Source organism: Salmo salar, chromosome 21 (assembly GCF_965601325.2).
Source record: "Salmo salar chromosome 21, fSalSal1, whole genome shotgun sequence".
In the NCBI taxonomy this organism is placed as follows: Eukaryota; Metazoa; Chordata; class Actinopteri; order Salmoniformes; family Salmonidae; genus Salmo; species Salmo salar.
This window is the reverse complement of record NC_138311.1, coordinates 27,312,250-27,326,512: the sequence shown is the minus strand read 5'-3', so window position 1 is coordinate 27,326,512 and position 14,263 is coordinate 27,312,250. Positions and strand designations below refer to the sequence as shown.

The 14,263-nt window shown below is 43.1% G+C and overlaps 1 protein-coding gene across 3 annotated transcripts in view; it reads left to right on the top strand.

The window, feature by feature from the left end:
• si:dkey-100n23.5 (uncharacterized) overlaps window positions 1-14,263 on the top strand; it is a 101,145-nt gene that overhangs the window by 17,689 nt on the left and 69,193 nt on the right. For 2 of the 3 annotated variants that reach the window (XM_014164938.3, XM_082967080.1), the window contains exons 3-5: window positions 1,757-1,811; window positions 8,481-8,537; window positions 8,679-8,739. In XM_014164938.3, coding sequence (XP_014020413.1) covers window positions 1,757-1,811; window positions 8,481-8,537; window positions 8,679-8,739 — 173 coding nt within the window. The remainder of the gene's footprint in view (window positions 1-1,756; window positions 1,812-8,480; window positions 8,538-8,678; window positions 8,740-14,263) is intronic. The other variant, XM_014164939.3, reaches the window with a different exon arrangement.

The window sequence follows — 14,263 nt, the reverse complement described above, 5'->3', positions numbered from 1 at the left end:
ATTTTATTTTAAAGTTTAGCTCAGATAATATACTTTAAAAGTACGCATCAAGATGTCTGGAATATAATAAATGTGGCAAAAACAAATGTAGCCATTAATAAATGCGTTTCTATAGCTTCCAAAATCTTTTACAATGGACAAGGAGTACCAAAATGGCTTCGCAATGGCTTTAATACAGTGGCCCCTGTCAGTCATCTAGGGTTTATATACTGAACAAAAATATAAACGCAACATGCAACAATTTCAAAGATTTTACTGAGTTACAGTTCATATAAGGATATCAGTCAATTGAAATAAAGTCATTAGGCCTTAATCTATGGATTTCATATGACTGGGAATACAGATATGCATCTGTTGGTCACAGATAAAAGGTAGGGGCGTGGATCAGAAAACCAGTCTGTATCTGGTGGGACCACCATTTGCTTCATGCAGCACGACACATTTCCTTCGCATAGAGTTGATCAGGCTGTTGATTGTGGCCTGTGGAATGTTGTCCCACTGGAACACGCTGTGGTACGCGTAGATCAAGAGCATCCAGAACATGCTCAGTGGGTGACATGTCTGAGTGAGTATTCAGGCCATGGAAGAACTGGGACATTTTCAGCTTCCAGGAATTATGTACAGATGCTTGCGACATGGGGCCGTGCATTATCATGCTGAAATATGAGGTGATGGCGGCGGATAAATGGCACTACAATGGGGCTCAGGATCTCGTCACTGTATCAATAAAATGCAATTGTGTTCTTTGTCCGTACCTTATCCATGCCCATAGCATAACCGCAAACCGCTCACCCACACGACACCATACACACTGTCTGCCATCTGCCCGGTACAGTTGAAACCGTTGATTCATCCGCGAAGAGCACACTTTTCCAGCGTACCAGTGGCCATCAAAGGTGAGCATTTGCCCACTGAAGTCGGTTACGACGCAGAACTGCAGTCAGGTCAAGCCCCTGGTGAGGACGACACACAGATGAGCTTCCCTGAGACGGTTTCTGACAGTTTATGCAGAAATTCTTCAGTTGTGCAAACCCACAGTTTCATCAGCTGTCCAGGTGGCTGGTCTAAGGCGATCCCACAGATGAAGAAGCCGGATGTGGAGGTCCTGGGCTGGCGTGGTTAGACGTGGTCTGCGGTTGTAAGGCCGTTTGAGCGTACTGCCAAATTCTCAAAAAAAAATTTGGAGGCGGCTTATGGAAGAGAAATTCTCTGGCAACAGCTTTGGTGGACACTCCTGCAGTCAGCATGCTAATTGCATGCTGCCTCAAAACTTGAGACATCTGTGGCGTTGTTACAAAACTGCACATTTTAGAGTGGCCTTTTACTGTCCCCAGCACAAGGTGCACTTGTGTAATGATCATGCTGTTTAATGTGCTTCTTGATATGCCACACCTGTCAGGTGGATTGATTATTTTAACAAAAGGAGAAATGCACACTAACAGGGATGTAAACAAATTTGTGCACAAAATTTGAGAGCCATAAGCTTTTTGTGCGTATGGAAACGTTCTGGGATCTTTTATGTCAGCTCATGAAACATGAGACCAACACTTTATACTTTTGTTCCGTAGACATCATTGATGTAAATCAGCAGGAAGTGCACTGCTCTTTCATTTCAATATATATCATAGGTAAAGCTATACCCAGCCTTACTGAGTTATATAGGAAGGTAAGCCAAAACTATGCAGGAATATTGAAAGAGTGCAGAGCTATGCAGGAATGTGTCATATGAACAATTGTCTCGTTACTCTCTCCTCAGCTTTTTCATGCTGTTTGTAATCTGGCTTCTGCGCCGGTATCACTCCTTGGCCCAGGTAATTTGTCTGTGTGTGTTTCTGTCTGTGTGTGCTTTGAAGTGCATCAGAATGCTTACTTCTGTGCCATAGCAAGTCTGTTTGATTAGGCTACTCATGACAAATTACAGCGTAATTGAAATGTACAAATTTACAGTTATGGCTCATGATCTGTATCTGATAATGATTGAATGCTTGTGTTTTCCCCTGTCCAATTAAAGTAGTCTTTCTACACTGGTGAATCTGCAGCTAATAGTTTTAAGACTTCTACTGTACTCATCAATCCAACTACAGCCAACACAACTGTGGATGGAAGGTTGTTCTAAGAATCTTCCTGGTGTGTAGTCTCAGTTGTTGCCGCTGGACATATTTACGCATAGTTGGTCCCAATTCAACATGAAGAATGGGCCACTGACAGTTAGTCTGAGTTTTGAAAAATCAACTCAACTCATCGATATTTATGTGGCTGTAGTTGAGTAGATGTGTAGATGCCTTAAGGCCACATTTAGGCAATGTTTAAACTAACATTACCTTGCTCTCTTTCAATTTCAAGAGATAATGTCGTTTGTATGCATATCTGTTTTGCGAGTGTGGGGGTCTTGGTGTGTATTTGTGCACGTGCGGGCATACAGTGCATTCGGAAAGTATTCAGACCTCTTGACTTTAACACATTTTTGTTACGTATTCTAAAATTACTCTATTCTAATACTGATGAGGAAATGGTCTATTTAATCCATCTACACACAATACCCCATAATCACAAAGCGAAAACAGGTTTTTAGACATTTTTGCAAATGTATTAAAAATTCAAAACAGTTGCCTTTATTTAAATAAATATTCAATCCTTTGCTATGAGACTCAAATTGAGCTTGGGTGCATCCTGTTTCTGTTGATCATACTTGATGTTTCTGCAACTTGATTTGGAGTCCACCTGTTGTAAATTCAATTGATTGGACAGGATCTGGATAGGCACACACCTGTCTATATAAGGTCCCACAGTTGACAGTGCATGCAACGGTCGAGAGCCATGCGTCCTCAGAAACACGACTCCGCCAAGTTGCGCTGCTTCTTCACACTGCTCACTTAACCTGGAAGCCAGCCGCACCAATGTGTCGGAGGAAACACTGTACAATTGGTGACCGAAGTCAGTGTGCATTCGCCTGGACACCACAAGGAGTCGCTTGAGCGCGATGGGACAAGGACATCCCTCAAACTGAGCAATCGGGGGAGAAGGGCCTTTGTCTGGGAGGTGACTAAGAACCCAATGGTCACTCTGACAGAGCTCTGGAGTTTCTCTGTGGAAATGAGAGAACCTTCCAGAAGGACAACCACTTCTGCAGCACTCCCCCAATCAGGCCTTCATTGTAGAGTGGCCAGACGGAAGCCACTCCTCAGTAAAAGGCACATGACACCCCGCTTGGTGTTTGCCAAAAGGCACCTAAAGGACTCTGACCATGAGAAACAAGATTCTCTTGTTTGATGAAACCAAGATTGAACTCTTGGACCTGAATGCCAAGTGTCACGTCTGGATCCTGCTCCAGAGCACTCAGGACCTCAGACTGGGGCGAAGGTTCACCTTCCAACAGGACAACGACCCTAAGCACACAGCCAATACAACGCAGGAGTGGCTTCAGGACAAGTCTCTGTGTCAGACTGTGTGAGAGGCTATGAGCAGTGGGTGTATGTGTAGGGCTGTGGCGGTCACAACATTTTCGTCAGCCGGTGATTGTCAAGCAAATAACTGTCGGTCTCACGGTAATTGACCGTTAATTAACATAAACACATTTGGCATCTCCTGGCTTCCACACAGCCTACAAGCCAAGTCTAATAGGTCCATGTCATATAGGCTACACCTTTCACAATAAATCCATGATTTATTTTAGACAGGTCTAAAGAAGCATGATATGAAGAAAATGTAGTCTAATTCAGAACAGACTAACATACTGAGTTGTCCTTATGTTAGGTCCTGATCTGGCTATGCCAAATGGCTGTGGGCTACACTAGGTCATTTAGCAGACAAGATTTGCTTATAATTCCGTGGCATTATTTTATATTATTTTATAGTATGAAGAATACAATTAAACAAAGCTGAATAAAATATAATATTTTCTCCAAATTATTTGATGGAGTGGTTAACAAAGAAACTGGTGCTCCTATATGCCTAATTTAAAGTTATTAATGTAACTTTAGTTGTTCTACAATCGTTGGCCTATATGTTTTGATTTTTAATACATTGTAAGGCTGCAAAAAAGTCACTCGGAAGGCATGAGCTCTGCTTTGTTTTTTTGCGCAGGCTGTACACGCTCCAATAGTCTCTCATTCACAATTTGACAAGCACTTGATAATGCCTTGAATTTCACGGCAGCATTCCCTTTGTGGCCGTAATGCACCCTAAAAAAAGTCCATGCCTTTTGTGGCCCGAAGTGCTGCATTGTGCCCTTCTGCCTGAGTGTGCTGCGCAATCCGAAGCGTCTCTCACGTGATCAGGTTTTTCTCACAGGCTACAAGTTAAGATAGACGCGTCGGGGACGCAACTGCGTGCGTCCTTATCCAATTCCGACGTGCATATTGATGATATTGGATGAACTGTCCACATTTACTTTTCGTCAGCCAACAAGATGAGTAGGCCTAACAAACAGCAAAAGCACTAGCCTATGTCAATACATTATCCCCCATAGTACAAAAGTTGATCTATTCTGTGCGAGAAATAAATATTCCAAACATAGTTTGGGACAGTGGTGGGATGCAATAGATCCCAAATTAATACAACCACTAGCATCAAAAAAACTTTTTTACACAATGAAGCTGACGCAACAGATCAGAACATTTAGCTTAAAATGTTGATAAACTATTCAGTTATTTCTATACATTATAAGCGCAGCAATGCGCACATGGTAGTAGGCAATAAGCGCAAATGTTCCATTAGCGGAAAACACCTTTATCAAAAGTGACCGCAAATGCAATTATGCACGTAATGCTTTTATTATAAAGGTGCATTTTTATGGTGAAAATGATCTTACCCAAACTTGAAACTCACCCGCTGATTATGTATGCCAGTTAGGCTCTACAGTATTTTAAGAAGCTATTTGGCCACTTTAGTTGTGATACAAACCTTACGAAAACATATTGGCTTATGGGCTAGGCTACATGAGGTGTGCGACTATGATTCGAACAAGTTGCAAAAAAGGCATTGTTTCTTATGCTGGGCTTCATTCATAGGTGATAATATAGAATTCACAAGTAATAGGCTAATATTGTCACCCATCAGACTATTCTTGAATAAATCTTGTCTTTACATATACTAAATAATATATGTGTGACATTTATGATTTAGAATGGACCATTATCATGCACCTGTATTGAAGCAGAGGCAGCGGGAAAAAATACTATGCACTTAAATAGCAAATACCGGACGTTTTTCCCCGTGGTTTATTTTCATTACTGCCAGGTAGGCTATACTCCTGTTGTGAATATAAGCAATGTGCTTAATATTAGGAAAGTTGAGAAATAAATATAGTAGGCCTAGCCTATAGAAAGCTGATGGGATCCTCCACTTTTTATTAGCGGCCATCAATCTGTTTTCTCACGCAATTACATAGCATATAGAAATGTTATGCAACATGAGCTCATGGGCTCTCATGAAGTGTTTGGTTAGATTTTCGATTACATTTGCATTGATGTTACAGTGACAATAGAGTGCTGAGTACCAGGCAGGCAAGTTTGGTAGGCCACTAATTGTCACGTGTGCTCCCTCTCCGGCCTCTAGGTCACCAGGCTGCTCATTATGGCGCACACCTGTCACCATTACAAGCACCTGTGCGTCATCAGTCTCACCTGGACTCCATCACTTCCCCGATTACCTTCCCTATACAGTTGAAGTCGGAAGTTTACATACACTTAGGTTGGAGTCATTAAAAATCGTTGTTCAACCACTCCACCCATTTCTTGTTAACAAACTATAGTTTTGGCAAGTCTGTTGTGTCATGCACAAAGTAGATGTCCTAAGTAATTTTCCCAACAATTGTTTACAGACAGATTATTTCACTAATAATTCACTGTATCACAATTCCAGTGGGTCAGAAGTTTACATACACTAAGTTCACTGTGCCTTTAAACAGATTGGAAAATTCCAGAAAATTATGTCATGGCTTTAGAAGCTTCTGATAGGCTAATTGACATCATTTGAGTCAATTGGAGGTGTAACTGTGGATGTATTTCAAGGCCTACCTTCAAACTCAGTGCCTCTTTGCTTGGCATCATGGGAAAATAAAAAAAAATCAGCCAAGACCTCCGAAAAAATTGTAGACCTCCACAGGTCTGGTTCATCCTTGGGAGCAATTTCCAAATGCCTGATCGTACCACGTTCATCTGTACAAACAATAGTACGCAAGTATAAACACCATGAGACCACGCAGCCGTCATACCGCTCAGGAAGGAGACGCGTTTTGTCTCCTAGAGATGAACGTACTTCGTGTGAAAAGTGCAAATCAATCCCAGAACAACAGCAAAGGACCTTCGGAAGATGCTGGAGGAAACAGGCACAAAAGTATCTATATCCACAGTAAAACGAGTCCTATATCGACATAACCTGAAAGGCCGCTCAGCAAGGAAGAAGCCACTGCTCCAAAACCGCCATTAAAAAGCCAGACTACCAACAAAAGCCAATTTATTGTGGGAAGCTTGTGGAAGGCTACCTGAAACGTTTGACCCAAGTTAAACAATTTAAAGGCAATGCTACCAAATACTAATTGATTGTATGTAAACTTCTGACCCACTGGGAATGTGATGAAAGAAATAAAAGCTGAAATAAATCATTCTCTCTGCTGTTATTCTGACATTTCACATTCTTAAAATAAAGTGGTGATCCTAACTGACCTAAGACAGGTAATTTTTACTAGGATTAAATGTCAGGAATTGTGAAAAACTGAGTTTAAATGTATTTAGCTAAGGTGTATGTAAACTTCTGACTTCAAATGCATATGTCACTCCCTTTGGTTCCTCCCCCAGTTGTTATTGTTTCAGTTTTATGTCTGTTCGTGTTTCTTGTTTTGTATTATGTTGCGTTTATTTATTAAAACAACTACTTCCTGATCTTGCTTCCCGACTCTCAGCGCACATCGTTACACTAATGACCAGCAGCAGCATCAGAGCTTGGAGAAGCATAATTACCGTGACTAAGCGGTCATGTGGAACTTGACTGCCTTCATGACTCGTGACGGCCGGTGTGGCGGTAATACGGTCACCGCAACAGCCCTATGTATGTGTCAGGGTTTCTGTTAACCAGTAATAGCCAGCTTTTGGCCTATAAAAAAAAAATTGAAAAGCTGATAAATAAAATTTACACCGGCCACTTGTTTGGGAGAAGTAGAAAAGAATCCCATTGCGAATAATGTTTTTTAGCCTATTCATTGATGGAAATACCTGTAGATGTAAATACATTTGACTGGTCATAATTATCGCTCTACAGATTCATTTGCATAATTTAGTGGAATTAAATTGGCGTGTGTAGGCTACAGTATATTTGCTGTGTATCTTATTTATCACACGAATACAGCGTACAGATACAGAGCCTTTGAGCGGAAAATCTGTCAGACAGCGTGAGAGCTGCTGTGTCAGCATCTCAAATGGCAACGGAAGGCAAGCTTCATCAGCGCTTCACACACCACCTTGCAGTGAGCTATGCATTTTGGAAACATATACTTCATTGTTTGAAACCTGAACATTTTAATAGATATTATTAAGCATGTCTTACCTTGCTTCAAAGTAGCCTGTTAGATCTCCTCTCTTTCTACATTTCTAACGGATATTTTCATCTCTGTCACATGAAACAACTCTCATGTACGGTGCTCTTTAGACAACAGTGTTTTCCAGCTAATTGCATTATGGAATGAACATTCGCACGTAGCCTACTGCCTTGTGCACATCGCTTATAATGTGAAGAAATAATAGTTTATCAACATTTTAAGCTAAACATTCTGATCTGTTGCATTAGGCTCAATGCTTTTGAAAGTTTGTTTAATGTAGCCTAGGCCTAATGGTTGTATGAATTTGGGATCGATCTTCCCACAACTGTCCCAGAGTCAGTTTGACAAGCTGACCAATAGAATATGTAAACCTTTCTACTCTGGGGATAGTAGATTGACCGGCTGGCGATGTTGCTGTTGGTTACTGGTCTTGTTGTTTGAGGAAAAGTAAATGTGGACAGTTATTCTAACATCCTCAAAGTGCACATCAGAATTCAGTAAGAAGGACCGCGTATCGTTGTATCCTCAACTTGCATGTTCTGTTAATATGAATAACTATAATCTAAATGGGATTTCTGTCATCCTGAGCGCTGTGGGTGGACACCCTAATCAGGTTATGCACCTCATGCATATGGGTTAGATGTCTCAAATGTCCAACACCACATTGACCTAACAGAAACCCTGGTGTGTGTGTGTATAAATGTTTGTGTAGATGTATGTGGTTGTGTCTGTGCAGCGTGCGTGCGGTGAGGAGGGGCTCTCAGCCCTATTGTGAGTAATGAGATTAGCGTGGGTCGGCCTGGACCTGGGGATCGATCCCCAAGTCAACCCCAGACCACAGGATAAGTGGGCCATCTGGCCTCTCTCTCAACCTGTTATCTCTCTCTCTCCCTCTCTCCATTTATCTCTCTTTGTACTATCTCCATATCTCTCTGTCTCTCTACAGAAGATGATTTGCAGTCTGACAGTAGCGGCCTTCTTTGACAGTGTAGCGTATGTCATGGTGAGTCACTGTCACCACACACACACACACACACACACACACACACACACACACGTTCCCACAAGCACATTCACACCGAGAGCTACAGAGTGACCTCTCCGCTATTTTCTTGTCTCCCCTGTCTCCTCTCTCCTTCCTCAGGGTGATACCCATCCAGAGGGGAGTCTGTGTAACTTCCAGGCCTGGTGGCTCACTTATTTTGGTAAGATTCCCCGTGACCCCTCACATACACTACCCCTCACATGTCCATACATATCCCTTACAAATGCCTTCCCTACAGCTCACATCACCTTCTGACTCACGTTGACTGACCTCCTAATATACTGCTTCTTACCCAAGCTTTCTTTACCATCAATTTCTGACTCTCTCAACCTAGTCCTAAATTACTAATCATGTCTAACTTACTGATGACCTTCTAAGATACTGGAGCTGGTTTCACCATGTGGTTGTAAAAAAGTTGGCCTTAAATGCTAGGTCGGGCGTAGCTACGTCTGACTTCCGGATCAGAATTTACACCTGGTCCACCAACCTAAAATAAGACTAGTCGTAGCTACGTCTGACTTCTGGATCAGAATTTACACCTGGTCCACCAACCTAAAATAAGACTAGTCGTAGCTAAGTCCGGCGTAAGCAATGCGCGTTCATGAGATTTGATGCTTCATAATGATGGTTGCTAGGCAGCGCCCGTTAGTAGGCTGTTACCATACTCGTGGCAGTTCTAAACTTTGCGAGGCATGTCACTTCGCAAAGACCACCACTAAGCATGCACAGTTTCTTAACCACAGCTGAATGGATCAATAAATAATTACTGTGGAAAATTCACTGAATGACAAAAATATTGAAATAAAGAGTAGGCTAATGCCATTAAAGGCATGTATCAAATTGTTGCTTTCTGAAACTCCCAAAGTCATCCAACCGTTTGAAATCATTTCAAGCAGTAGAGGTGTCTGGTCAGCTATAATTTCAGCACCTCGCTGCTTCGAGACAAGCGTGGTGTATCGTCTTGATAAATCAATGGCAGATTTTGTTTTTCTTCACTGAAACTCTGTTTGGATATTTGGTTACAGTTAGGCTGGGAAATGTTAACTATATTGAGTGTTCATGATGATAATCTTTAGTCTAGGTAGTTTTCTCATCTATTAGCACTGATCAGAACATGTTATGTAGCCTAGAATAACAAGTGGATTATGTGGTGTCCATCTTGCTCTTCACTCGCATAGTAGCCTATATCCCAACCAAAAGCCTCAGGCTTGTCTGATAATCACTCAATGTGATTTTGTTTCACTGAATCTCCGTCTGTATATTTGGTTATTTGATCTCTTCGTTTTGCGAATCTATCACTAATCGGACACATTTAGTTAAGTGATAATGCCCTCAAAACCGGTGTTTGCCCGGCAATATTACTTTTATACAAACGGTATAAAAATGATTGACAAATGTTCATTGAAAACGTTGCTACCCAAGCCGGCCGGCCGGCCGTTCGTTCTATCGGTTCGGTTGCCAGAGACGCAACCCAGTCGTTCTGTATCTATGGACGTGACCCAGTCGTTCTGTATCTATGGACGTGACCCAGTCGTTCATTCTAAATGTTCCATTGCCATACTGGCTGGCAACGTTCTTATCCCTTGCTTGCTAGCCAACTACAGCTAACTTATAGTCATGTCAAAAAGTGCAGCCAGAATAACAACAAAGTAGCTGCATTTGCATTTGTTTAAGCTGTTTTCTAGTGACATTTATTTGGTACATCCATAACAATGAGCTAATGATGTGTGATTTCACCTGGCATAGAAGATGTGCTCTCTCGTCAGGACACTGTTGTTCAGAGGAGCTAGCTAACAACACAGCTAACACAATCACTTCAAACTGAAGCTGGAAAGACTGCAAACTAGCTGCACTTTGTCACGTTTGACGTGTTTTCTATTGATAGTGCTTTGTATATATCAATGAAGTAGATGCTGATTCATGATTCCGACTGGCTGAGAAAAGCTGCCTGCCTGTCTGTCTCGTCCCGACACGTTGTTTACTATCGGACAACTGGAGATCAAATTTGAATATTGAAAGAATGTTGCAAATGTCAGAGAGACAGACAGCAAGGTTTATACAAATCTCTGCTGTTGAAAACTAAATGTTAGTCTAAAAGAAATGTGAGCTAATGTCCAGATGCTTTTTATAGTGAAGATCAAGTTTATAAATTGGTTGGCTGGGCTGATGAGACACGGGATTGCGCAGTCAGATGGAACAGAGTAAATAGGCATTTTAACGTCATAGATTTACCCGGTGGTAACTTGTGGAATAGACACCGTCTGGAATGCGGTTTTAACCAATTAGCATTCAGGACTAGACCCACCCGTTGTATAACATGATATAATGTAGCCTAAATCAAGTGTTATTTTGCTATTGACTCGCGCGTAGGCAACTCAAAAAGCCTGCGAAGGTTGTGAAATATGAACACGAGACTCACATCCTTTTGAAAATATAGATTGCTATTATTTTCTGCGCGTATCATGATGAAGATAGTCCCAATTTAAAGTACACACCGGTTCTCTACAATTTAAAACCCTACGCTTGCTCTCAACCCTACGCCTGCCCTTTGCTACATAGCTATAGAAGAGCTTTCGCCCAGGTGGTGCAACAGGTATTTTTAGATCCAGTGTAGATCACATTTTACGTCGGACATAGTTACGACCCACTTACGTCCAACTGGTGTCACTGGCCAACGATGAACATCTAAAGTATTCCTGACCTGCTAAGGTCCTTTTTAAACTAACAAAATATGTGAAGTAAGATCTATCTGCCTTTCCGATGACCTTCTAAGTCACTGAAAACCTTCTCCTGATTTAGGCTAAACCTGCCCCTACTCTGGACCTCAAGACTTATGTCACTCAGGTGTCACCCCTGAAACACAGCAGACTGTTCAGTGCACTAACCACTGGTCCTCTCTGGCCTATCAGCTACAGAGCCTGCAGGGCTGGGACACACACACACACATTCGTGTAAACCCATGCACACACGTACAAGTGTAAACACATGCACACACACGTGTAAACACACACGCAGCCTACAGGGCTGGGACACACACACACACACACGTGTAAACACATGCACACACACACACACACACACGTGTAAACACATGCACACACACATGCGTGTAAACGCATGCAGCCTACAGGGCTGACTAGGAGAAGGGCAGTGAACTACAGCGGCGGGGTCAGTGGCTCTATGTCAGTTCTGTTCATCATGAAGGGAGAGAGAGGAAGGAAGGGAGAGGAGGGATGGAGGCCAGTGATAGAGAGGGATTGAAGTGGAGGATATGGGGAGCGTGCAAAACGGCAGAAGAGAGTGAAGTAAACATGAAGTGAGCTATGCCAACAGTCAGTGGGAGGAGAGAGAGAGAGAGAGAGAGAGAGAGAGAGAGAGATCCCCCCTCTCTCTCAGCAGCAGGTATTAATGCCCTCTATTCCTATAGAGAGATGTGTTCCCCCTCTCTCTCAGCAGCAGGTATTAATGCCCTCTATTCCTATAGAGAGAGTGTTCCCCCTCTCTCTCAGCAGCAGGTATTAATGCCCTCTATTCCTATAGAGATGTGTGTTCCCCCTCTCTCTCAGCAGCAGGTATTAATGCCCTCTATTCCTATAGAGAGTGTGTTCCCCCTCTCTCTCAGCAGCAGGTATTAATGCCCTCTATTCCTATAGAGAGTGTGTGTTCCCCCTCTCTCTCAGCAGCAGGTATTAATGCCCTCTATTCCTATAGAGAGAGTGTGTTCCCCCTCTCTCTCAGCAGCAGGTATTAATGCCCTCTATTCCTATAGAGAGTGTGTTCCCCCTCTCTCTCAGCAGCAGGTATTAATGCCCTCTATTCCTATAGAGAGTGTGTTCCCCCTCTCTCTCAGCAGCAGGTATTAATGCCCTCTATTCCTATAGAGAGTGTGTGTTCCCCCTCTCTCTCAGCAGCAGGTATTAATACCCTCTATTCCTATAGAGAGTGTGTGTTCCCCCTCTCTCTCAGCAGCAGGTATTAATGCCCTCTATTCCTATAGAGAGTGTGTTCCCCCTCTCTCTCAGCAGCAGGTATTAATGCCCTCTATTCCTATAGAGAGAGTGTGTTCCCCCTCTCTCTCTCTCACGCAGCAGCAGGTATTAATGCCCTCTATTCCTATAGAGAGAGTGTGTTCCCCCTCTCTCTCAGCAGCAGGTATTAATGCCCTCTATTCCTATAGAGAGAGAGTGTTCCCCCTCTCTCTCAGCAGCAGGTATTAATGCCCTCTATTCCTATAGAGAGTGTGTTCCCCCTCTCTCTCAGCAGCAGGTATTAATGCCCTCTATTCCTATAGAGAGTGTGTTCCCCCTCTCTCTCAGCAGCAGGTATTAATGCCCTCTATTCAATTATAGAGAGTGTGTGTTCCCCCTCTCTCTCAGCAGCAGGTATTAATACCCTCTATTCCTATAGAGAGTGTGTGTTCCCCCTCTCTCTCAGCAGCAGGTATTAATGCCCTCTATTCCTATAGAGAGAGTGTGTTCCCCCTCTCTCTCAGCAGCAGGTATTAATGCCCTCTATTCCTATAGAGAGAGTGTGTTCCCCCTCTCTCTCAGCAGCAGGTATTAATGCCCTCTATTCCTATAGAGAGAGTGTGTTCCTCCTCTCTCTCAGCAGCAGGTATTAATGCCCTCTATTCCTATAGAGAGAGTGTGTTCCCCCTCTCTCTCAGCAGCAGGTATTAATGCCCTCTATTCCTATAGAGAGAGTGTGTTCCCCCTCTCTCTCAGCAGCAGGTATTAATGCCCTCTATTCCTATAGAGAGAGTGTGTTCCCCCTCTCTCTCAGCAGCAGGTATTAATGCCCTCTATTCCTATAGAGAGAGTGTTCCCCCTCTCTCTCAGCAGCAGGTATTAATGCCCTCTATTCCTATAGAGAGTGTGTTCCCCCTCTCTCTCAGCAGCAGGTATTAATGCCCTCTATTCCTATAGAGAGAGTGTTCCCCCTCTCTCTCAGCAGCAGGTATTAATGCCCTCTATTCCTATAGAGAGAGTGTGTTCCCCCTCTCTCTCAGCAGCAGGTATTAATGCCCTCTATTCAATTATAGAGAGTGTGTGTTCCCCCTCTCTCTCAGCAGCAGGTATTAATACCCTCTATTCCTATAGAGAGTGTGTGTTCCCCCTCTCTCTCAGCAGCAGGTATTAATACCCTCTATTCCTATAGAGAGAGTGTGTTCCCCCTCTCTCTCAGCAGCAGGTATTAATGCCCTCTATTCCTATAGAGAGAGTGTGTTCCCCCTCTCTCTCAGCAGCAGGTATTAATGCCCTCTATTCCTATAGAGAGTGTGTTCCCCCTCTCTCTCAGCAGCAGGTATTAATGCCCTCTATTCCTATAGAGAGAGTGTGTTCCCCCTCTCTCTCAGCAGCAGGTATTAATGCCCTCTATTCCTATAGAGAGAGTGTGTTCCTCCTCTCTCTCTCAGCAGCAGGTATTAATACCCTCTATTCCTATAGAGAGAGTGTGTTCCCCCTCTCTCTCAGCAGCAGGTATTAATGCCCTCTATTCCTATAGAGAGTGTGTTCCCCCTCTCTCTCAGCAGCAGGTATTAATGCCCTCTATTCCTATAGAGAGTGTGTTCCCCCTCTCTCTCAGCAGCAGGTATTAATGCCCTCTATTCCTATAGAGAGTGTGTTCCCCCTCTCTCTCAGCAGCAGGTATTAATGCCCTCTATTCCTATAGAGAGAGTGTGT